Below are 26519 nucleotides of genomic sequence, written 5' to 3'. Positions count from 1 at the left end.
AGTGGATAAACCACCCTTCCTGGATTCAAATCTGGCCTCAGACACTTGACACTTACTAGCTGTGTGACCCTGGGCAAGTCACTTAACCCTCATTGCCCCACAAAAAGAAAGAGAAAGGAAGAAGGAAGGAAGGAAGGAAGGAAGGAAGGAAGGAAGGAAGGAAGGAAGGAAGGAAGGAAGGAAGGAAGGAAGGAAGGAAGGAAGGAAGGAAGGAAGGAAGGAAGGAAGGAATAAAAAGAATAATTCTAGGCTTATAAAAATGTAAGAATGGAAGAAACTTTGGAAGATCACTTATGTTTACTACTTTTTGCTAAGGACCACAGTGAAGATAAATAACTAGGATCTAGGAGCACTGGGTAGAAGCAAAAGGGAGAGACATTTTACTACAATATAAGGAAAAACTTCCTAATGATTGCCACAGTTTAAACAATTTAAATTTAGGGAAGAAAAAGAAATTCTACAGCCTCACTTAGAAGCATCTTATAATTAAAAAAAAAATCCTCTGTCTTTCTTGTAAGAGCTGAAAAGAACCTTTGAATCCTCTAATCCAGTTTCTTAACTGGATCAGAGGGTGGGGTGGTTCATAAAATTGGATTAAGGGGAAAAAAAGTACATTTTAATTTTCACCAACATTTATTTCCTTTACAATGCTTATGTATTGTATTCACTTGAAAACATTCATTTGAAAAGGAATATATGGGCTTCACCAGGTCCATGACTCAAAGGGGTCCATGACTCAAAAAGGTCAAGAAGCTCTTCTCTAATCTAATCTCTTCATTTTAGAATTGAGGAAGCTGATGCCTGTAGGGTTAAAGTGACTGGCTCGTGGTTATATGAACAGTAAATGGCAGAACAAAGATTTGAACTTAAGCTTTTTGAATCTAGAATTCTTTCTACAATAGCATGCTAATCCATTAATTTTTTTTTTTTACAATTGAACAGTATTTCTCTTACACAGTAATACTGTGCCCATTACTCTTCCAATACTTAGACAGTTGTTAAGTTCCAGTCTACATTCTTTAAAATGCTCCATGAATTAAAAAAAAAGACCATATTTACTTGTTATGTTATCATCTGCAACTTTATGTATTCCTTAAAAACGTAGAAATTTAAAGATTGCTATTAGGTTTTAAATTATTTTAAAGTAAAAGATAAGTACTTACGTGGATATTATAGTATGTGGATAATGAAAACCTCTTCCTGGTTCCTGCTTAATCCCTGGTCAAAAGGTTTACAAAATTTGTTACAGTTCATTTAATCATTTCACTAGCAAACCATTTTGCATTAGAGACTCAATGTTATGTCAACATATAAAGTAAATGAATGCCCACCCTTTTAAGAAGTTCTTCCATTTCTGGATATAGAGTTATTAACTAGAACCAAACAAGTTTTATGTTATAATAGCTCTGTAAATCCATCCTGGATTGAACACCCAAATCATTAAACAGATACAAGTGTAAATAATAGGATTCAGAATTAACACATACAAGTATATGTGCTTTTTTAAAGTAATTCAAACATTTTCTCTTAACTCCCACATTGTTTTTCTCTTTAAACATTTCCATTGGGCAGCAGTACTCCCTGGAATCCTTTTGGTTTTTCATCTGGGTTTTTAGGAAGTCCTTGAATTTTTGAATACTTGTTCATATTTTGGAGTTCCTTATCAATAAATTATCATCATAGGCCCTCCCCCTTTGTCTTCTTCTGTTTATTGATTAGTCTAGCTATTGGTCCACATTTCTACTTTTTTTATCAATATGATCATATCCCTATGTATTTCTAAACTTTTAACTTGTCCTTATCTTTTCTATCTTTTTCACCAACCTTGGCAAAATATACTGAAAAGTTGTATGAATAATCAAATGTACACTGATTAGAAGCAGTTTTTCTCCCTACTGGAGTCTTCTTTTATAGTTTTGTATTCTCTTGCCATCCTACATCATAGCTGATACACTCAGTTGTAATTTGGTCCTTTCTAAAGCATCGGATGTGACTGTTAAATGAGTAATGCTAATGTTCAAGTGATTATAATTTTATAGTATTCTTTTAAAAATTTAGCATTTACAAATAAAATTTTCCCTTCATATTTTATCCTTCATTTTTTCTAGCGATTTATCCTCATCAAATCTCTTTAAAACTATCTTCAAGTATAGCTACAGGAAATCCAGGATTTATATGACTAGATGGGACTGTACAATCTGGTTTATACAATCTGGAACAGATGAACCTGTGCTTCTTTTGAATATTTTTTTAGAGTTTAAAAAATTAATTTATTTTAATTTAGACATTTTTGTTTAAAGTTTTATGTTCCAATTTCTGTCCCTTCTTCCCTCCCTCCCCTCCCTCTTCCCTAAGGTAGAAATTAATCAGATACATCTTACGCATGTACTATTATGTAAAACATTTCAATATTGATCATTTTGTATAAGACTGAAAAGAAAAAAATGAAAGAAAAAAGTGAAAAATAGAATTGCTTCAGTCTATTCAATCAATATCAGTTCTTTCTCTGGGGATGGATAGTATGTTTCATCATTATTAGTACTTTGGGATTATCTTGGATCATTGTATTGCTGAGAATGACTAAGTCATGCACAGTTGTTCATTGAGAACTATATTGCTGTTACTGTATACAGCATTTTCCTGGTTCTGTTCACTTCACTATATACAAGTTCATATGTCTTTCCAGGTTTTTCTGAAATCATCCTGCTCGTCATTTCTTATAGCACAATAATATTCCATTACATTCATATGCCACAGCTTGTTTAGCCATTCCCCAATTGATGAGCATCCTTTTGATTTCCAGTTCTTAGCCACCACAAAAGGAGCTGCTATAAACATTTTTGTACAAATAGGTCTTTTCTCTTTTGGGGAATGTCTTTGGGATCTAAACCTAGCAGTGGTATTGCTGAATCAAAGGGTATGCACAGTTTTGTAGCTCTTTGGGCATAGTTTCAAATTGCTCTCCAGATTGGTTGGATCAGTTCAGAACTCCACCAACAGTGCATTAGTGTCCCAGTTTCCCCACATCCCCTTTTGAGTACTTTTAATCCAATTCAGCAGTTATTACAGAAAAGTAGGTTCCAAAATCTAAACTTGTTTTATTGTAAGGAAATTCTTTATTATATCTGAGCCCAGTTCCTTATATTATAGTTTAAGGCCATTTACTCTCTTTAGGGCAGATAGAGAATAAGCTAATCAGAATCAGTATCATCTCTATAATGTCTTAATGCATGTGTAGACAGTTATTGTCCGCTCACAGAAGCCTTTCTTTTCCAAGCTAAATTATTTAGGATCTTTAACCTTCTCTCAAGGAAAAGGTAATTTTCTTCTCTTTAATCCTTTTTTGCCACTTTTCTGAATCTGTTCCAAGTTCTCTGCATCTCTATTTGCTTTTCAACATGAAAGCAAGGAAAAACTAAGCAGACAACCTCCTTAGCAGTAAAGAAATATGCTTAACATATTCCAAAGAAATTACTTAAAAAAAAACTATTACTAATAGAATTAATATTCTCTTAAGATAGCTAATTCATGTTTGAATTGTCTTTAAATAAAAACGTAGCTTTCATATGAGAGTATGTCTGTAAGCAGTCTCACATTTGGGAGCTTCAGGAGTTACTACATACATGAGTCACATGATTAGTAAGATAAATTTTACATATTATTGATCACACATAAAATCCCCCAAACTTTCCTAGATATTTTTTTTTACAATAATAAGAAGGGAACAAAATAATTCTAGTCTATTCTATACACTGCTGTGTGACTAATATTTCTGGTCCCCAGCTCTGAACACTGAATCAGTACCTTTGATGATTTCCAATTACACACTAAGTAAAATCCAAAATCCTCGTCCCGACATTCAAGTCCCTCCATAAAATGATGTTAGCTGACCTTTCAGTCCTTATTTCCTACATCCAGTTTCCACAGCCTTTTCCTCTTGGAAATTCCCCTTTGATATCCTTGAAAGTTCAAAAATCCTATCTGAAGGATACTCAGACATTGTACAATATCTTATTCAACAGATATTTGTAAAACACACCTACTATGTTTAAGGCACCATGCCAATTTGCGGGGAGGGAAATAAACATTTTAAGGGGCCACTGAGAAGCTATAAAAGTTACTAAGAGGATTGTGAAGAAAGTTGATACCTTTTTATATGAAGCTTGATTGGAGGAAGAAAATTATTGGAGGGTGGGGGCAACATGATAGTAATCTTTTGATTATGAAGTGTTAGTAGATAGAGAAAGTAGTGCTCTTTTTTCTTCCTTGACTCAAGAGTACACAAGTAGGACCACTGCATGGAAATTGCCAAGAGGCTTAATTTAAGGGAAAACTTCCCAACAATTAGAGCCATTGAAAAATGAAATGGGCTGCCTCCTGGGCTAGTGAAGCCCCTGTCATAGGATGTTCTGAAGCAAAAGTTGCTAAGTTTGTGGATACTATAGAGTAGATTTATGTTTCAGGACTAATTTGGACTAGATAACCTCTGAGGTCCTTTCCAACTAGAATTCTATGATATGTGACAAAACATGAAGTTCTTCCTGGTGTTATTCTTCTGCTCCAAACTCTTCAAGCTCATCTTATTATCTCTGCCTCAATATCTAAAGTTATTAGATGCTGTAAGTAACCTGGAGTATGTACCCTTTAACAAGTATATTGTGTTTTTTGTAGGTTACTTTCTGATTCCAAACAGCTTGAGATGTTAGGAAAAGCAAGGTCCTACCTTAAACAGAAGAAATATCAGGATGTGGTAAGTGTATGCACAGTCCTTTTTTTTTTTTTTTTTTTTGGTGAGGCAATTGGTGTTAAGTGACTTGCCCAGGGTCACGCAGCTAGTAAGTATTAAGTGTCTGAGGCCGGATTTGAACTTAGGTCCTCCTGAATCCAGGGCCAGTGCTCTATCCACTGCACCACCTAGCTGCCCCAGTCCTTCATTTTTGAAAGTCCTAAATGTGTGGCCGTTGCTACCCCAGCAGAGAAGAGCAGAGCAGGAAACTCTTCTGAGCCCTAGAAAGGGAGAAGTATATTCTGTGAGCCGCCATATTCTATTCTAATTGAGGAGCAAACAAATATATCTGTTTAGTGGTTCTTTCTTTATTTCCCAGCTATATTATATTATAAGATTTTTGTGGGTTAGCACTAGAACCTAATTCTCTAATGTAACATTATTTCTGTAGGAAAATACATGAGTTAAAAGAAAAGAAAAGAATTAACTTACTAAAATCCTTTTGGAAGGAAATCAAAGAAGCCTGGGCCTATTTGTTCTATGTCAGAAGTCATGGTAGAACCATGTTTTCATTTCCCCTATTTTCTAGGACTTTTTTTTTTCCTCAAAATTCTTGAGCTTCAAAAATAGGAAACAATCCCATTTCACTCTCAGAAATAGACAACTGTGGGGCAGCTAGGTGGTGCAGTAGATAAAGAACCGGCCCTGGATTCAGGAGGACCTGAGTTCAAATCCATCCTCAGACACTTGACACTTGACCCTGGGCTAGTCACTTAACCCTCATTGCCCCACCGAAAAAGAAAGAAAGAAAGAAAGAAAGAAAGAAAGAAAGAAAGAAAGAAAGAAAGAAAAATAGACAACTGCTTTGTATTTCTGGGTAATTCTTTTAAAAATGAGATATTTTCTTTTATAGTTTTTTAAGTTTATCAATATTTTGTAAGACAAAATAATCTTTATACTTTTTTACTTTAGTCAAAAGGACTAAAGTGATCTATGTATTGTCATCCTATATATTTTGGGATGGGAATGAGAGAGCCTAGAATTGGAACTGTTTTTAAGTTAGCAAATGTTAATTTTACATTATTTTAAAATGTATTGCTACTTTACGTCACCCCCATTAACTGTGGGTTTACCTCACAGCTCTATCCTTGTCCCACTTCTTTGGTTCAGTTATCATCTCTGTGAAGATTTCTCTCCTGAGTTCCAGTTCCACATCACCATTTCCCTATTGGCTATTTCAAACAAGATTTCCTGTCGGCGGCCCAAACTTAAAAGTTCAAAACAGAACTCGGTACCTTCCTCCCCAAACCTGCCACTTTTCCAAACTTTTTCCTTACTGTCATTTCTTCTTTACTGTCAATGACATCATCACCTACCTAGGCTTGCATCCTCACTGTTACCCTCACTCATACCACATATACGTTAGATTACCAAATCTTTTTATGTCTATCTCATAGCATCTCGTGTTCATTCCCATGTTTCTACTCACAAAGCCACCACCCTAGTTGAGGCCCTCATCACCTCTTACCTGGGCAATTTCAATAGCCTCCTAATGAGTGATCTTCCTAGTTCTCAGATCAGACTGTCATTGCTTATTCACTCACTGATCTCCCTATTACCTCTCAGGTCAAATATCTTTGCCTCTTTGGGGCATTTAAAGCTCTCCACATTCTGGCCTATTTCTGTCTTTCCAGACTTTTTACACATTACTGCCCTTCCCACACTCTACGATGTAACCCTGCTGGCTCTCTATTGCTCTTCACACACAGTGCTCCCTTTTTCATCTCCATGCCTTGGTACTGCCCATCCCCAGTGTACAGAATGCTCTCTCCCTCATACTCTCTCTGAGAATCCCTAGCTCTAGTGATATATTTTGCAGAAGACATTTCCTGGTCCCCAGCTCCCCCCATTATAAAAATAAACATATGTTTCCCTTGTCAGAATGTACGAGGAGAGAGCAAGAATTTTTTTTTCCACTTTTTTTTTTTAGGCATACTACTTGGTTCACTGGGAGCACTTCATAAATACTTGTTGATTGCTGCATTATTAATATTCATTCCATACAGTTGCAGAATAACTTAGATCTTTGATGATATAAGCATTTTGCACAGCTTTATTTGCCACTCATGGTCTGATTCACTAGAAGAAAATAGACTGGCATGCCCTTCGCGTCTAGTTCAGCTTTTTTATATTTTTACAGTGACATATCACTTTAAAGACTGATGTATGCAGATATCCTCTCATCTCTTCTCTCTTTCTGTTTCCCCCACCCTTTGTCTTAACCCTTCAGCAGATCCATTTCTCATTAACTCCAGCACAGTAAAAGTAGTCCTAATCCTATATCGATTACTAAATCCCGTTGGGATCAAAGGGCCACATCTGATCCCCAATACTCCCTTACATTTAATGCTTTTGATTTCAGTAATCATGTACTTTGCCTCTCTTCTTTCTCTAACTCTCTAGCTCAGTGGAGCTTTTCCCTCCAGCAATAGCTATAGTCCTTTTGGCTATACTCATCCCTTCTTTCTTTCCTCTCTTCTCCACTCTACAATAATTCCAGATAACCAGTAAAGAATCCTTATAATATTGCTATATCTCCAGGTAAGCAAGAGTAGAAAGGGAAAGAAAGTCAAGTCCTCACAGCTTTCCTTAATCCACCAAGTGAATGATCAGCCTTTATTTCTCAGACTTATTCTTTACCAGGTACTAAGGAAAGAACCTGCCAGCCAATTTAAGCCCTTGACCTTCATAACCTTCCCACATCTAATATGTAGTATTATAAATTAAAGTAACAGCAAACCAGCATAGCTTATAGGCAAGCTGTAGATTCCTTCAGTATTCTATTATGGTGCTCTCTGTGATGCCCTAGCACTCAGGACTCTAGGAACCTCTCTTACAGTTGACCCAGACCTCAAGATGAGATGCTCTTCCCAACATGTAGACTAACCGCAAGTGAGGAAGGAGTGGCATTAGCATATAATTCCCAACTCACTTATCCTTGTTTCATAAAATAAAAGCCCAATTGGGGAATGAATCAAAATCATCTTGTCTCAGCTGGGTGTATTGATTTTTTCACTCAGTTCAGTTTCAATCTGTATGCTGTTGTACTTGAGCTATAGTAATTAGATTATCTAAAAGAAGTTAATCATCTTGCTTTCCCATGGAATGTAGAGGTTCCCTTTTCAGTTACAGCACATGTACTAAGTTCCCCCTTCTCCAATGCCCCACCAGGCACTTGCACACTATAAGCCCCTATCCCTAGCACTTATATACAATCACAGAGACACCATCCCATTTGGGCTTAAGAAATATGACATATCTCAATCTATGATATGTCATTCATTTTCATTTCAAATATTTTAATTGAGGCACCTAGATGACATGGTGGATAGAGCACTGGCTCTGGAGTCAGGAGGACCTGAATTCAAATTCTGACTCAGACAGCTACTAGTTGTGTGACCCTGGGCAAGTCAGTTAACCTTGATTGCCGCCCCTCCCCCCCCAATCTAATATTTTATTTGTACATGAGGAGATCAAGCAGGTGTGGTTCCTGTACTACTTGTGCCCAGTTCTCTATTCTGGTTCAAAATGTATTCTCTGAATGACCAACTATATTGTTCCATTGTTAGTACTTCCAATGTCCTTGGCAACTCACTTCAGGAGATACATTTTTGGACGGGGTCAATGTAGGGTTTTGTTTTGCTTGACTATACATTTTGTAACAAGATTTTTGGGGGGTTTTTGTTTGTTTTTTTCTTTTGTGGGGAGAGGATAAAGGTAGAAAGAAAAAAAAGTAAATGCTTGTTAATTTGGAAAAATTAATTAAGTGCCATCTTTCATCCATCCTCAATATTTAGGGAAAGAAAACTTTTGCTTGTACTTTCCACCTGAATGTACCACTTCTGGTATCTCCAAATATTATTTCAGTGCACTTAAAATGAAATCCAGTCCCTTGTTTCACTGGATGATTCTCTAGAAACTGCTACCAATGGAAGAATTCACCATAAATCAGAGTAATAACTCTATTCTCTTCTTCTATCTGGGCCATCTTCATCTACCACATGCGGAAATTCATCGGTACCAGTAAGGGTGGCATTGTTCACTTCAGACTATACCTAATGTTAGCCCTTCTCACATTTGCCCAAGAATTCTAAAGAATCTTGGGGCATAAGACCATTTCTGGAAAACTCCAGAGAGCAAAATAGCAATCCACACAGACCCTTGTGTAAATCTGGTTGTATAAAATATTTCTTCAGCTTGAGAATGGCCACAAATTTTTAAACTATATAATCTTCTAAGGGATAGTTTTAGGAAATGTTGAGTTGGCTATCTGCCCCTGTCTAATATTGATCTACTCCCTACATCCTTATAGCTAAGGTATTGTTCTTTAGGTATAGGTAGAGTTCATCCATTGGAAACTAATCTTCTTTTAACATATCAGCATGCCAATTATCCCTAATCTCTGTATGGTCATGATAAATGACTCCCATATGTTATCTTGGCATCCATCCCAGCCTTTTCCCATTATTTACCAATTTGCAATGTCTAGCACTGCCCCCTTTAGTGCCTGCATCCCCCAGAATGTTATTTCATGAGTGATCTATCCAGACCCATTTCCATCTTATAAATTCTTATTTTCTCAACTTGGTACCTGAAAAATATCTTGTCCACACAATTTATCTGAAATCCCACCTTCCATATGAGTCCAAGTAGGTCCCACCACCAATACTACACATTGATTAATGAATCTACTAGTAGGCAGATCCTCATTTAATTCCCTTAGTAATTGCCATTGCATATTGGATTTAAGTGTCCAAATTATTCACATGGAATGCCTACTCCATGCTTGTGTTCCCCAGTGGTAGATGCCTTGAGAAGCGTGCCATCAAGAATGATATTAAATTTATTATATACTGCTAGTACATAAATGGGAAACCTTTTCTTCTCTTAAAGGGCAATGGAGAAGCTCCTGGTTGGTACAAGCAAGCTGAAGTGTATTACAAACAATAAATTACAAATTAACATAGGATAAGTGGGATGAAGTATGATGTCAGAGAAAGGTGGGCTGGTCATGTAGTAAGAATAAGGCATAGTCAGTAGACAGCCCTTGTAATGCATCAGTGTCCCCTCAGTGTCAGAAGAATGGAAGGAAGGCCCTTATTTAGCACATTGGATGAACCTCATGGGTAAATTTATGGAGAATTTGGATAAGGGTTGAATAAGATGGGCAGACATAGATAAGTTGTGATTGCCATTGGTGGCAAAATTATATCCATCTGATCTCAGATCCAATTAAAAAAAAGTATTAGGATGTACAATACATTTGTTTTAATTCTTTCCACATCGATGCTATTTGTTTTTCTTTTTTCCCAGATCTCTCTTTGCAAGGAACTGATTCACCTTTCCCTGGAAGGCTTGTCATATTACCATACTTACAACAGATTCTTTCTGGGCATCAGTGTTGTTATCGGTTTCATTGGATGGATATCTTTTGCTACTATAATGATTATCAAGTCTCATTCTAGTCTGAAAAGAAGTGTTATTAAAGGTGGAAAGGTAAGTTAAAAGCCTGTAAGGCCCATGGTGTCATGTAAGGAAGACTGAAATTTAATCATATCAGTGGATATGATTTTTGTGTCTCCTTTGCCCAAGTCATTGCACTAGGCACTCCTTCCTCTGCTCTGAAATTTATCTATAGCTCTGCTTCCCAGTCTAGAAAATGGAATTGATAATTGTTCTACAATATGAGGGTGTTGATAAAGAATAACGTTTAGAAAACATTTTCAGCTCAAATGTCTTAACCTGCTGAGTAACACACCACCACATCCTACACACTGCTGCCTGAATAATCTTTTTTTTTAATGTTCTGTAGATACTTTTCTTTTCTTATACCACTGATACTTCCCAGTAATTCCACTCTCCCCTCACAAAAAGTCTTCCATTTAATACATAAGTACAGTCAAGTGAAAGTAATCAAGACATTAGCTGAATATGAAATTGTATGCATCATTCCATTCCTATTGTCTGTCACTTCTCTGCCAAGAAGCTGGAGGTCTGTATCCTTGTCATGTTGCTGAAGTCACAATTAGTCACTGCATCGATCACTGTTCTAAATTCTTTCATTGTTATTTTCCATTACATTACTATGGTCATTGTGTAAACTGTTCTCCTCTACCTGAATAATTTTCTAAAAATAGAATTCTAATCTTGTCATTCTTCAGACTTAAAAACCTGCACTGACTCCCAACAGCCAAACAAATTTAGTCTGATCTTCTTAGTCTGTAATTCAGAGCCTTTCACAACCTGGCCTAAACTGATTTTTTTTAACCTAACCTCAAACAGTTCTACTACAAATTCCTTATATGCTTTCTAAAATGAACTACCTGTTTTTATGAACATACTCTGCTGCCTCCATGCCTTTTCTTCATACTTGAAATATGTTTCTTCACAATTTTTGCCCATCTGTATCCTATTTACTTTTCAAGGCCCATCTCAAATGTCACCCACTCCATGAAGCCTTTCCTAATCCCTAGAAATGAATGGGATCTCTCCTTTGTTTTTTTTTCCTAAAAATGAGTTATACGATAATTATTTACTCACTAGAATTAGAAATATTCATGTACTTGCCTTAGCCTTTCTTTGTGTGTGTGTGTGTGTGTGTGTGTGAGGCAATTGGGGTTAAGTGACTTGCCCAGGGTCACATGGCCAGTAAGTGTTAAGTGTCTGAGGCCGGATTTGAACTCAGGTCCTCCTGATTCCAGGGCTGGTGTTCTATCTACTGCGCCATCTAGCTGCCCCTTGCCTTAGCCTTTCAATGAGTTGGTCAGACCCTTGAATGTAGGGATATGCCTTTCTCATCTTTGTATTCCCTGCTGGGCCAAACCCAATGACTTTAATGTAGAGGATGCTCCAAAAATATTTGCTGAGCTAAATTAAGATATGCAAAGTATTCCTAAATAAAGGGTTTAGACAATCCTGAGACACTATCTCTAGTTTTGCAGGTATTAAAATTAGAAGTGGAAACTGAAGCTATATTGGTGACTGGGCCAGCATATGACAAATAGAGTGTAAGGTACATAAAGGCAAAAATAGGTATTCTAATTAAACAAGAACAAATTCATAGATTGCACTGTGAGAAGAACCCAGCTATTTTGGAAAAATAATTGAAATAATTGAAAATTCTTTTATAAAAATCCCAGATGTCACAAGTGAAAACTAAGAAATTCCCTTCCAATAATAGGAAAACAGAACATAAAATTAGAAAAGTTACCACTGGAACTTATGTGCAGGGTATTGACACCATTATGTGGTTGGCAGAGCATATTGGTTTTGAGAAGCTATTTTTAAAGTTTTATACAATAACATGGAGAGAAGTTAAGGGATTTAGGATATTTTTACTAAAAAAAGGAAATTACCATTATATTTTAAAACTATTCATTATATTTTAACAAGATGAATCAGATAAATGTACTGCTATATTTTTCAAGAATATAAAAGGCATATTAAAGAGATCATTTCCCCAAATATTGAAGACTCAATAAACTTAAGGGGTGTGTTCTTTAACTTAAGAGTCTGGAATTTGTAACATTGTTTTTCAAGGAAAACAAATTCAAAATACTGGCTTAAAACAAACCACCACCTGTTTTCTTGGATTTCCTTTAAAGAAAAAAAATTCCATGAAGTGAAGGTTTTAGTTTATTCCTTAAATTACAGTATTTTTAGATTTTGCATTTCTTGTGGTAATGCTTCATTGGCCAATAAAAGGACTTCAGAAGATAGTATTATTTTACCTCCAGCTTCTAAAATTCTCTTAAGAGCAGTGTATTGTGATCTCAGCTTATAACAGCTTAAAAATGTGTTTGCTTTCCAGAAACCCCACCATCTCCTGCCATGCAGTTTTGTAGTTATTGGAGTTCTAATAGCCTTCTTCCTGCTGATTCAAGCCTGTCCCTGGACCTATTACATATATTGTTTGTTACCAGTGCCAATATGGTATGCAGTTCTCAAAGAGTAAGTAACACATGAAGCTGTCTTATTTTTCTGTGCTCACCTGCAATGTGGTTCAAAGTTGAGAGTTTTTAAATGATCACGAGTCTCCCCAAAACATTACCTTCACTCAATCCCTGTGCCCTATTTTCATCACAGAAATAAATATCTTTAAATGATTTCAAATTATCAACTCTTTGTTTTACCTTACTCTCTTGACTTCCTTTTTCATGGAGTCCTTTTTAGACAGATGTTTCCCTGTTTCTATTTTAGAATAGAAGTTAAATCTTAGAAACATAGAATGTATTTGTCTTTCATTTTTCATACAACTTGTATTTGCCTGTTTCCCCAAATCCTATTCTATCTTCATGTTAAACCAAGACTTTTGAAAGGTATTTTATGCTTTCTTTCTTCTAACGACTGTCACAAAAACATAAGCAAATGAAATTACTGTATTAAACCTATGCAAATAATATACCTATTGGCCTTTAATAAATGTTATTTACTCTTGGTATTCTGGTACACAGAATACCAGAGCATGCTAAAATACATTTATTCTGCCCTTAGGCACTGATAACCAGCTGGTTCGCATACTTTTTGGCATACAAAAAAGCTTCTGAGAACCTCTAGTATTTTTCTGAATCTTGGCCTATTTCTGAGTGCTATGGGTCTAGAACAGCACCTTATTGATTCCTGAAGAAGAAGAAGAATGAGAATAATGATGATTATAACAATGATGATTACAATAACAACTAGCATTAATGTAATCCTTTAAAGTTTACAAATCACTATACAAATATATCATAACACGAAAAGGGACTTGGAGAAGGAAATCAAAGGAGACATAAAAAGAAGAAATATCTGTCATTGTATTATGCTATAGGCTAATTGTACAGAAAGATGAACTGGATGAAGGAGTTTGGGAAACAAAACCCAAGCCTAGCATAGAGGCATGTTATAGTAGTGATGGGGGATGTCAGGTTTTCCAGACATCTGTCAGAGTATTCTCTGCCAAAAAACAAAGCAGGTAATACTTCTTTGACTTCCTTTAATGATAATTCCATCCTTCAAAATGTGTATAAATTAACCAGCAAGATATTCTATTATGGATCTACTTCTCTCCCAAAAGGATGGGATGGTTACTGGTAAAAACCTTAAGCAAAAATGCCTATTCCATCTCAGAATTTATGGTTAGAGGGGGAAAAGAGACCAGTTATACACTAGACCTTGGGAGAGCAAATTTCAGAGGTTTCCAAAAAAGTTTAGGTAGATTTAATGGCCTGAGATTCGACCGGTGAAGTCAGTGCCACACATTTCATTTCCCCAGTAGAATGAGGGCAGAATTCCCAGCACTTGACATTGTGGCCTACACAGAGCTTCCGGCACATGTTAGGACAGATTCTTCCTCAGGGGGACGAAATACTTTGTGAGATTCCTTCTCACTTAGATACATAAATCTCACCTTTGCTGTGTGTCCTACCTGTGGGAGGTGGACAGGTCCCCATCTTTCCAGGTCTCTATTTCCTTAGCTGTAAAATGAAGCAGGTGATTTGTGTTGCTTCCATCTCTAAATGTGTGATCCTAACCTTTTCCCCAGAGGCCCTTCCATTCTCTGTTATGCACATCTATTTACTTCACTTAAATGATTTGCCTCATGGTTATACGCAATTTTCTTCCCAGGGGAGAAAAGCTCCTGTCTTCCCAGGCTGCTATTTGAGACCAAATTGACACCTCTTTCATGGAGTATTAGTGTTTACAAATTTGAATGTGTCAAAAATATTTTGTTTGATTTGTTTTGTCATTAAAAAATTAAGGCAAGAAAAGTATTACAAAGAGGATTGGACTTGAGATTAGAACATCTGGGTTTGAGTCATGACTGTTCTCCCCACTTTCTACATTAACTCTGACAAGTTGCCTCCTCTCTCTTGACTTTGGGTTCTTTGTGTATAAAAATGTCCACACAATCAATCTCCAAGGTCCCTTCTAATTCTAACATTATGTGATTCTTAAAAAGTTTGGTCATAAATTCAGACTAATGCATTCTATGTACCCCATCTCCCTTTTATTTTCAATATATAGATTAATAAAGTAGATGTATTTTTAAAAAATCAACACAAAAAAATAGAAATCTTATAAGTAAAATCAATTACCTAATCTTCTATAAAGGAATATTGCTGGCAGATTTTGTAGAAAAAAACCAACACACCAAATTTTAGCATTCCATAGAGTCACGCATGGTTAAATTTTCAGTGTAAGCATTTATACCTCAGAAACTGGCAAACACTACAAATCAGAACTTGATTTATTGTTCTGTTGATTGTCTAGACTTAAAAAAAGTGATAGAGAAAATGTTGATAATGCAGATTAAACTTAAAAGTGTGTCATGTATGCATTTTTTTGAGAGAACCAGTTATTAAACATTTACCATAACATCCCCCAAATAAAAACTTTTCTAAATGGTTTGCAAGACGAGTTGCTTGTCATTCTCAAGTGACTGTGCATTGTGATAAGGACAATCCCAATCTTCTCTGATCAACTGATGCTGGCCGCTCATTCCCACATGATACTCTAGCAATTTGTCTTTGTTCAGAGAGGGCCTTTTGGGGGCAGCTAGGTGGTGCAGTGGATAGAGCACTGGCCCTGGAGTCAGGAGTACCTGAGTTCAAATCCGGCCTCAGACACTTAACACTTACTAGCTAGCTGTGTGACCCTGGACAAGTCACTTAACCCCAATTGCCTCACTTTAAAAAAAAATGATATCAGAGAGGGCCTTTTAAAAACTGGGTGATGGTAACCTTTTGTAATGACCATACTTAATAAATGCACAAAAAGGGATACCCTCCACCCTTCCCAAAATAAATTGGCTAAAGCTATAGGTTTTTTTTAGAAATATACTCTAATTTGAATTCACATGATATTTTTGCAAAATCTTTGTCTAGTTTACAAAAAATATTTAGTTCAGTATAAAAGTAATACTTGAATTTAGCTCTTAACTAGGGAATTGAAATCAGTTTATCATATTGATACAGCTAGAGTTGTGAGATGATTTCAAAGAACTTTGTCATTCATTGTTTTGTGCAGTACATCTACGTTCACTGTGTTTTATTTCACATCTTATCAGTATCCAGAAACTACATAGCAGTGTTGAAAATGAGATCAAATTTGTATTGCAAAACCATGAAGTATATTCTCCAAAATAATCAAAGCTAATGTTTTGACAAAAAGCTTCAGGTTAGGTCATTTCATGAAAGATTCAATTAGAATTATTCCTAGAATTTGAACAATGAATCATGAACTTAACCTGATTTATAATTTTGGACATAGTGTTTATTCTCTTCTATACTTCTCTCTTTCAAGATGGTCAATGATTTCCATAGGCACTCCATCAAGTGTGCCTTTTACTGATATAACCTCTCTACACTGTAGCAGATGGTTCCTCATGGATTATAATACCAAAATATTTCATAACTACTGACCAGATTTCTAATGATGAGCCTCTCCAAACTCAATTGGTCTAATTTCTGGACAATAGATTTTTCAGATCATACAAGAAGCCTTGATTACAGCTGAGTTGGACTTGCCAGAGCTTATGCTCATGAGTATGGCCTTTGAGACCCTCAGTTTAACTCTTTGACTCACATCCTGTTCAATGTATGACCTAATTTAAAAAAAAAAAAACTTAAATATCTGACATAACTTTCTACAACAGATTCCAAGTTATTCAAGACCTGATCACATCATTGTTGACCTTTTCTGGAAAACATTCAGTTGTGTTTTTACTAGTTTTCGCCCTGGGGATTGAAATATTAGTAAGTAAATACCTTATTGTTATATTTTCCAGTTTTCAAAGATACATTTTGAATACCAAATGATCTGTTTGCCTGTCTCTTTTGTAAAATGTCTTATTAGGTTCTCAGCTTTTTCTACCGCTACATGCTTACCGCCGGTCTTATTGTATTTGCGTGCTGGCCATTTTTCACACAACTCCGGATTCAAGCAAAGGTATAGTATAAACCTGTATTAATTTTGACATTTTGTAAATGAGTAATTATTTTGTCTTTCTAGTTTCCTAAACTGAATGTGATGTCTGTTTTCTGGAAAATATGAACATTTTCTCCATATTAACTAAGAAACCTAATCTTTATTAGCCTAGTTTCTTTTATTGACTTTTATGGATTTTATAGTGCCTGTCACCAAAGGACTGAGGCTACATTCAAGTTATCCATTAATTCCTCTAGTATTTCGTGTCAAAATGAGCAAACTAAGTGATGACTGAAGCAATTTGAAAATATATCTGACTTGTCATTCTTTGAATTACCTGCTTAAAATTCCTTTAACCTCAAATGGCTGGATGATAGAACAACTGAGGAGTCGCCTGAGAAAAGTAATATAGTAAAATGGGAAATACACCATATTGGCAGTTAGGAAACTTAGATTCTATTATTGATTGTCTACTTGATTTTTAATATCTCAGTTTTTCCTCATCAGTACCTGTTCCAAACTACCTTGAAGAGACATTATGAGGAAAAATGAAACAGTCATCAACAATTTTAATATTTATGTGGACATGCAACAAATGTGAAAATGCTTTGATTTCTTCTGGAAAAAAAAATCAGTTCAAGAGGTTATACTTTTAAACACTAAGCCTAACTCTCTCCTCTGGCCATGTAGGACATGACAGGGTACACCATGCTCATGGCTCCCAACCCTACTTGGCAATTTCTTGTGCTGGAGGCTAAGTGAGAATAAAGAGACATTCTAATAACCCCATATGACCTGATCCTTCTTGGCTTTTTTATCTTGTGTGCTAGCCAGCTGTTTTCAAGGACATCATCTTGTATTTTCCGCATAGCATACAGTATTGTTTATTTTTGTTAGGCCAGTTATTTAAAAATAGGTGTATTCAAAATGGTTTGTGTAAATAGCATTAAAGTTTGGAGTTCTTTTAACTTTTGTGTCCTAAAAATGTTGTTCTTCAGTATAACAAGGACAGAAGTAATGCTGCTGTTTAGTACTTTTTATACTGTGCTTATTAAAAAACAACCAAAGTATTTGTTGGGTTTTTTTCTTTGTTTCAGATAACATCGCTAGGATGGACTCTCTTTTCTTTACTTCTTGCAGTGTTTCCTCTATTGCCTGTTTTAGGACGGGAGCCAAATATCACTCTAGTGTAAGAGCAATATTTCTTTTAAAATATAATTTTCTTCCTTTTTTAATGTTCTGAGCTGAGTACTGAATTTAGGTCTTACATTACCTGGAAAGTTACCCGAAATTGAAAATTATAGAATTATACAGAATCTTTAGAAATCATTGCTTATTAGTTTTGAACTTTGGAGGCTCCGTTGACTCTTTCTGTTGTCTAAATTACCCTACTTAGTTACTGAATAAAAAGCTACTTCTTGCTGAGATGATATGTCCTAAATGTATTAAGTTGGGGCTGGTTTATCTGCCGATCTTTAGAAACAATTTTGTCCATCCCTCTCACTTCAGGTGATTTAAGAATTATATTTAAACTATTTCAATTGAAATATTCTCTTCACTTTATTTTTCTAAAGATTTCTATTGAATGAATCTCTGAAAACTCCTCTGATAACTTTTCTACATTTAAGCATCTTCACTGTAAAGAAATACTTTCCAACATTGATTTCTCATGCCACAATTAAATATATTTCTTTTTTTTCTAACATAAGTAGCTTTGGAAAATGGTTTTCCATATTCAGGCAATGACATAGAAAGCTGTTTTAAAGTATAATTTTACTTTAAAACTATTCTCTAATGATCTTCTTCCTTTGGGGCCAGGACAGAAGGGAAGCTGAATTCAGTAATTCTTATTTCCTTTTATATTTTCTCATTCATCTATGTAATCACTCTCATTCCTCATTTTTTTTCTGAATGTTGTATACAAATGCTGAATTTGTAGCATGTATCTGACCCCCAAGTGATTCTTTGTCCTTTTTAATTCAAGGAATCTTTGCAAAAGAAATATAAACATATAGCAGATGGCATTTTTATGGTGTTTTATATGTGTGTGTATTCAAAATTGTAATAACCTTAACAGAAATGGACAGGATTATTATTCCTGTTGTATATGGTTTAGGAAACAGGAAGTATCTCACATTAGAAAATCCAATAGTACAGAAAAAGGTACAACTAAATTCTTGAAACTTAAAACAATGGTGCTTGACTTGTCAGATCATCATCCAGTTATAGCAAATGTCAAAATCAATACTAAATTAGAAGGAAGGATAAAGATGAGCAGATATCTTTGTATACACACTTGCAACAGTGTCACCCTGACCTATTCAAATAAAGCATTATATTTTTAAAAGGAAATGGAAAAAAGGCAAAACTATTTACCTTAATTATTACTCTTTCCTACTGAAATTTAAGTGATATAAAGCAGTTGGAAAACTGAGTAGGGAAAAAAAGCCCAGAAACCACTTTTACCAACATATATTTAATCTCTGAGAGAAAAATGTGGCAGCCAAGGGCAAAACCAGTTTAGAATACAAACTTACTTATAAAACACTGCATTGGAGTATGGCAGAACATTACTAGTAGCACTGTCTCATAAAACAGTAAGATCAGTAGAGGAAAAAACAAGTTTGCAGAAAGCTTGCCATGAAGGCTAACAGAGCCATATATATAATCTCAAGAGTATTTATAGGCAATGACCTAGCCCCAGAATTGACTAAGAGGAATAATATAACCCAGATTGCATTTGGGAAATCGCGTATCACTTTTAACATTACCAAGAAGATACAAAACCCCATATTTTTAGCTCTGGTGTTCTCTTTGTAATGTTTTTTGTTTGCAAATATTGGAATACCATAGTGTCTGAGGAATCAAAATTGTGGATGACAGGTTGTGGTGCAGTACAAAGATAGATGGTGGGCACAAGTATGCTGCAGTGTGTTTCTGAAGATAACCTGTGCCCAGGAAGTGTCAAAAAAGAGATCATCCAGGAAATGTAAGATTGGAAAAGGAGGTAGACAAGTCAAGTAGGACGAGGACAGTGGGTAACAGATTGACAGTTGAGTACTCCCCTGGAATATAGAAGATGTCAAAAGACCTCAGGGAAGGCCTGTAGCATCCTCAGGAGATCTGCTGTGGAGGTTCTAGGGGAGAACATGGATAAGTGACACATAGGATGAGAAGGGGTGGATTGGTTTTATTGACGGTGAGAACATTCATATAAATGAGGTCAGAGATCCATTTAAATATTAAAAAACTAAACCATCTTACTTTGGGGTTTTAAAAACATTTGTTAAAATGTTAAAAAACATATCATCCATTAATTTCAAGAAATGTGAAAATTTGAGACAGAAATGAAGGAACATATTAATTATCTGGCCATTCCTCTACCTTGTCCCATTTTTTAGCTATTAACAAGTTTTATTTTCACTCAGGTCCCTTTATTACCTCTTTCTGGTGTTTCATTCTCACTGTCACATTTTTTGAATCCCTTCTGCTTTCCTCACATAGGTTCCCTCCCTACCTGCCAATTCTGCTTAAATAGTACAAAAATACTTCTGCAGGATGTAACATTCTCAAGTGAGAAGAAATTCTATCTAAAGGCTAAAAAGAGCTCTCCTTCCTGTTTAATATTGTCAGAAGTAGGAGGTATAAACAAAAATTATGACTAGCACATGAAAAATTCATTTTGACAAAAGGACTGCAATATTTATTTGAAACTTTACTGGCTCTGTATTCTGATTGCTGAGTTCTTCGGCAAGGTGCCTATTTATTTGTTTTCAAGTAGCAATAGTGGACCAGTTCTTCATTTTGAAGCATTAGGATGTTATCACCTATGTTATGATCAGTTTTCCATGCACTTCCTTTCAACCTTCTTAGCCAGTGTCTGTTATTTGTAAGACCACAAAGGCAAATTAATGTGAAAAGTATTTAGGGCAGGGCAGCTAAGTGGTGTAGTGGATGGAAGAAGGGCCCTGAAGTCAGGAAAAAATGCTGCCTCAGACACTTACTAGCTGTGTGATCCTGGGCAAGTCACTCAACTGTGATTGCTTGAAGAAAAAAAAACCCAACTATTTAGGGCTATTGTAATTAAAGACCCCCAAACCAAAGAATCTAACATCTCCCCTAATAAATTGAATAAACATTTGTTAAGTGCCTACTTTGTGCCAGGCCGTGTGTTAGGCACTGGGATTCAGAAAAAGGCAGTAGATGATCCCTGACCTCAAGGAGATTACAATCTACTATTTCTGTCCCAGGGAAGTCTAAATAATTTAGAATTCTTATCTCTATCTAGATTAGTTAACTACACATCACTGTTTGCTTTTTTAAAAAATTTCCCAGAAATACTAATGAACAAATGACTTTTGAAAATTTCCAATTCCATTTTTCCTTATGTTCTTTTCAGTTAATTTATCGCTGATGTGACTACTCTTTGACCTATACTAAGTTTTTCCATACAGATTACTCTTCACATGTAATTCAGAAAACATTTAACAAGTTCTTTCTCTGTGTAGAACGTTGTAGTAGCCCCTATAGTAAATACAATAATAAACAAAGAAACTGCCCCAATACCCAACTTAATTATATTATTAAAGAAAAAGAATATAAGAACCTGAGAGGTACAAGCAGAAGTTGAGAAGGCAGACATAACTCCTGGCTTGAGAATCAGAGTATCCTTTGTGGAGGAAGTGGTCTCTTTTGGTCTGGACTTGGAAGGATAAGAAGAGTCCAGCAAGCAGAACTGGGAGAATGGGGAGGAATTCCAGGCTTCAGGAAGTGCTTAAGCAAAGGGACAGGGATGGGAAAAGTGTAATCAAGGGGTAGCTAGTGATCTGGTTTGGTTGGAGTTAGTATGTGGATGGGGATAATGAGGTATGGCTGGAAAGATAAATTGAGGCCAAATTGTCCTTACGATCAGCCAGTTAGTCAGGTCAGCCAATCAATATAATTGACTGCATTTATTAAGTGTCTCTCATGTGCCACACTATAAAGAATACAAAGAAAAGCAAATATCATTCCCTCCTCTTGAGGAGCTCACTGTCTAAAGAGGGAGATGACATGCAAATAATAGGGAAAGGAAATATTGGAGACAAATGAAAGGCATACTGGGGAGAGCTTCTTGCAGAAGGTGGGATTTGAGTTGAGTCTTGAAGAAGCATGGAGGTGAAAATGCAGAGAAAGAGAATGCCAGGCTTAGAAGCCAGTCAGTGAAAATAACAGTCAGAAGATGGGGCATCTAATGCAAGTAACAGCAAGGAGGCCAGTATCACTAGCTGGTGGGTTATGTTGGGGTGTGTGGGTGTGTGGGGAAGTCAGACGTAAGGAGATTGGAAAGGTGAGATGGGAGTGGCTGTGCTAATAAAGGGTTTTGGATGCCATACAAAGGATTTTATATTTTATCCTGGTGCTCATATCACCTCTTCTGTTGAGCCTTCCCTAACCACTTATCTTATATTTACTAAATTGTGTAAATAATAATAATAGCTTACATTTATGTAACACTTTCTATATGCCAGCAACTCTGTTAAGTGCTTAACAGTTATAATCTCATTTCATCCTCATACCAACCCTGGGAAGTAGGTGCTCTAGGACCCCCATATTACAGATAAAGAAACTGAAGCAAAGAGAGGTCATGTGACTTTCCCAGGGTCACAGGGCTAGTAAGTTTCTGGGAGCAAATTTGAACTCAAATGTTTCTGACTCCAGGCCCAGCATTGTATCCATAATAAATAATCATACATGCATTCATGCACCGGAATATAAGCTCCTGGAAACAGAGATTATTTTGCCTTTTTGGGGGGATCCTCAGAGCCCAGTTTGGTGATTTGCACATAACAGGCCGAGAGAGGACTGCGGTTCAAATCCCAGGTCTTTTACTCAGTGCCTACGTGATGCATGGGCAATTCATTCGACTACTCTGGGCCTCAGCTTTCTCATCTGTGAAGTGAGGTAGTCAGATTAGATGACCTCTAGAGTCTATTCCACCTCTAAATCTATATTTTAATGATCTTATTTAATAAGTGTTTAAATGGAGAACCCTAGGTGTTTCTATTTTTTCCCCCATCAGATGAGAGATCAAAAGCCAGAAGTCACCTCAGAGGCCACATAGTCCAACTACCTCATTTTGTCAATGAGAAAACTCAGGCCCCTCAGTGGTGAGATGACTTGCCTGAAATAACAGAGATAATAAATAGAACTTGGATCCAAAGTCCAGTAATCTTTTATGTGTAAGTCACCATACTAGACACTAGAGAAAAAGTCAAAATTACTCCTGCCTTCAGTGATCTTACTAGGAGTGTTTGTGTGTGTGTGTGTGTGTGTGTGTGTTTGCCATTATACACTTGAGGAAATTGGTTTATAGGAGGAGTATCAATAAAGAAATCACATTTTAAAAATAAATCCAACCAAGACCTAAAAAATTAAAATATTGATTTTATCTGGGTGTCTAAAAATGTTTGTTCTTTAAAAAAATCTATCCCAAGAAATAGAGAAGTATAACAGATAGAATTCTGGACCTGGGATGATCCAGAAAGCTGGATCTGGAATCAGAAGAACTGCTACCTGCTCCTTGGGAAAGTCACTTAGTTCCTCATTGAATGGGGTTAGACCAAATGACTTCTGAGGTCTCTTCCAGCTCTAAAATCTATGATCCCATGAGCCAGGAGGACTTGATTCAAATCCTAGCTCTGATATTTATGATTCATAATAACCCTGAGCGAGTAACAATCTCTGTATGACTCATATGCTGCTCTAGAATTTATCTACTAAGTTATAGGTGAATTTCAAGTCCTGAAAAAGGTTACTGTGATATGATAAACCCACTCTAATGAAATCACAGCTAATTCTCTTATTTGCCTCTATCTGTTCACAAGATGTCAATTGGGAGACATAGGTATTTTTTTATGGTTAGCTCTTTGATTATGACATACGATGAATGGTTCATGATCTAAGGTGCAGGGAATTTCCTTATCTCGTACATAGATGGTGCTCTGAAATATCTTAGAAACACTCATAGAAGGATTTAAAAGGAAGAACTTTTTCTTTTTTTAACTTTTCACAGAACAGGAGCAGGTTTGCTCATTTTTTTGATCTCCTTGTCATCCTTTGTATATCTCTGGAAAAGCAAAAGTAAATACTCTTTTGAAGACCTGCCAGTACATCTGTGTCAGGTAAGTTCTGAACCTCAATGTGATTGATAATTACAGAAGTTTAATATGTAAGAATTATTCAAAGAAGATTTAAAACTAAATTGTGTTTGAAATGATGTGATTCTGTATTCCATTCTGCTGAATTTCTCAAAGATCCCCAAGTCAGAAAGGGATCAAAGTCAGATAAAAATGCTGTGAGTATAAAGTCATCCAGTTGCTAACCTGTGAAAATGCTCTTGGTTTTGCCTTTGTGCTCATGGGTGCTCTCCAACCATGCTGGTAAATACTGGGGAATTAAGATTAGGCACTGTACAAATTTACAATTCAGTCCGGCCAAACATGCTTACTGAGCACTTACTACAGCATATGAAAGAATTGGCCTAGGAGATAAGAAACCAGAGTGTGAGAAATGCATTCCTATCTTTAAGAAATTTAAACTTATCTCCATGATAATTTCACAGGAAGTTTTATTCACTCATTAATGGATTTTCACTTTTCATTCTTGGACAGTTATACTGCCTATTTAAATGATAAATCTATTGTGGTCTGGGTTCTTTTTAATCTATTTTTTGTTTGTTTTTGCAAAGTAACATGATAGAAACTTGAGAGATATATAAAACGCTACAAGGAAACGCTAACATTTTCTACATTTGAACATTTATCTCAGACTTTTAAAAGAATTACAAATGTAATAAAATTGACTTTATTCATTGAAAAGAACATTCACTCTGAATTCAGAGGTCTTGCTTATTACCAGTGTGACATTGGGCAATTCATTTAACTGCCCTGGGCCTCAATTCCCTTATCTGTAAAATGATGGAGTTTTACTAGTTGGCATATGATATCCTTTCTAGCTCTAGATCTGATCTTTTATCTTTCTTATTTCTATTGAACTGACTTTCTGAAAAAGTGAGTTGGGAAAAAAATCAATGTTATAACTTTCACTGCTTACACAAGGTTTTATTATTTTTTCTGTGTCTGCATAGCAAAAAGGGAGGTAAAAATGGAAAATTATGCAATAAATTTTTTCAACTCAACCAACCTGGATAATTTTGAGATCCAATTTTTTTCTTTTTGATTCTTTTAAATTTACCATCCACTATGATTAGTATACTGGTAAGAAATAGGGAAAGAGGACTAAAAATATCATTATGAGATAAAAGAAACAAGGGGTCTGAATTCACAGAACTTGGGTTGAAAAGGACCCCAGAGGTGACCTGAATAGCCATCCCTTCAGATTATCACAGAGTGACCATCCGGGCTTCAGCTCAAGATCACCCCTGTAGGAAGACCCAGCGCCTCCCCAGGCAGGCTCTGCCCCCTGGAGATGCTCTGTAGGGAATTTTTGTCCCCATCCTGAATCTGCCTTTCTCTAACTTCTAGCTATGACTCTTAGTTCTGTTCTCAGGAAACAAGCAGAGCAAGCACAGCCTCTCTTCCACAGGACAGTTCTGTGAATATTCAGTGAAGAGAGCTCCTCTGACTTAGCTCTGTGTCTGGCACTTGTTGTTGTTGTGCAGTTGCTTTTCTCCATAACCCTGTTTGAGGTTTTCTTGGCAAAGATACTGGAGTGATTTGCCATGTCCTTCTTTAGCTCACTTTACAGAGTTACGTGAGTTACCCAGAGTCACACAGCTAGTAAGTGTCTGAGGCCAGATTTGAACTCAGGAAGATGAGTATTCCTGACTCCAGGCCTGGCAGTCTAACCACTGTCCCACCTCGCTGCCCATCTGTCACATTGTAGGTGCTATAGAAATGCTCATTCCCTCCATCCCTTCCCTCTCCTTATTCTTCTCTTCTCCAATATCTTCAGCTAATCCCTGTCTGGCATGGTTTCATCCTGGTCACCTGAGCCTAAGATTGCATTAAAACCACCAGACTCTGTCATACAAGCTATTGTTTAACCATTTCTACTCTATCTTTAGTTGATTCTTTGAAACCAAATGCAGAATTTCAAATTTATCACTATTAAATGTCACCTAATTAATTTAATAGGAATTAGGACTGGAAGAGACATTATGAATCATTTTACATTAGTCATTTTACAGATGAAGAAACTGAGGCCCAAAACGTTTGCATGACTTGACTATGGTAACAAAGCTGGTATTTGAACCAAGGTCCTTTAACCCCAGTGCTCTTTATATCATGTTGTGCTGCTTTAAATGTTTTTTGGATCCCTCTGGCATCTAAAATGTTAACTATGTTAGCTAAAATGTTAGCAATCTGATCCCCAAAGGGCTATGAGACTGTGCATATCCTTTGACACAGTAATACCACTACTAGATCTGTATCCCAAAGAGATCATAGAAAAGGGGAAAGGAACCACATGTACAAAATATTTAAAGCAGCTATCTTTGTGGTGGCAAAGAATTGGAAATTGAGGGAATGTCCATCAATTGGGGAATGACTGAACAAGTTGTGGTATATGAATGTAATGCAATACTATTGTGCTGTAAGAAATGATGAGCAGGCAGATTTTAGAAAAACCTGGAAATACTTAAGTGGACTGCTGCTGAGTGAAGTGAGCAAAACTAGAAGACCATTGTACACAGTAACAGCAACATCGTATGATGATCAAATGTGATAGACTTGGTTCTTCTCAGCAATGATCCAAGACAATTCCAAAGAACTCATGATGGAAAATGTTCTTTCTCCACATCCAAAAAAAAGAACTATGGATTCTG

At 36.1% G+C, this 26519-nt stretch overlaps 1 protein-coding gene across 1 annotated transcript in view; it reads left to right on the top strand.

Moving 5' to 3' along the window:
* The window catches only part of PIGN (phosphatidylinositol glycan anchor biosynthesis class N), a 207271-nt gene that overhangs the window by 108136 nt on the left and 72616 nt on the right, over positions 1–26519 (top strand). The window contains exons 14-20 of the mRNA XM_043979114.1: positions 4672–4750; positions 10100–10282; positions 12597–12736; positions 16422–16521; positions 16622–16714; positions 17791–17882; positions 23748–23856. Of these exons, the coding sequence (XP_043835049.1) occupies positions 4672–4750; positions 10100–10282; positions 12597–12736; positions 16422–16521; positions 16622–16714; positions 17791–17882; positions 23748–23856 (796 nt within the window). The remainder of the gene's footprint in view (positions 1–4671; positions 4751–10099; positions 10283–12596; positions 12737–16421; positions 16522–16621; positions 16715–17790; positions 17883–23747; positions 23857–26519) is intronic.

This window comes from Dromiciops gliroides, chromosome 1 (assembly GCF_019393635.1).
Source record: "Dromiciops gliroides isolate mDroGli1 chromosome 1, mDroGli1.pri, whole genome shotgun sequence".
Taxonomy (NCBI): Eukaryota; Metazoa; Chordata; class Mammalia; order Microbiotheria; family Microbiotheriidae; genus Dromiciops; species Dromiciops gliroides.
Note: the sequence above shows the minus strand (reverse complement) of the source record. Positions and strands in the feature narration are given on the sequence as shown.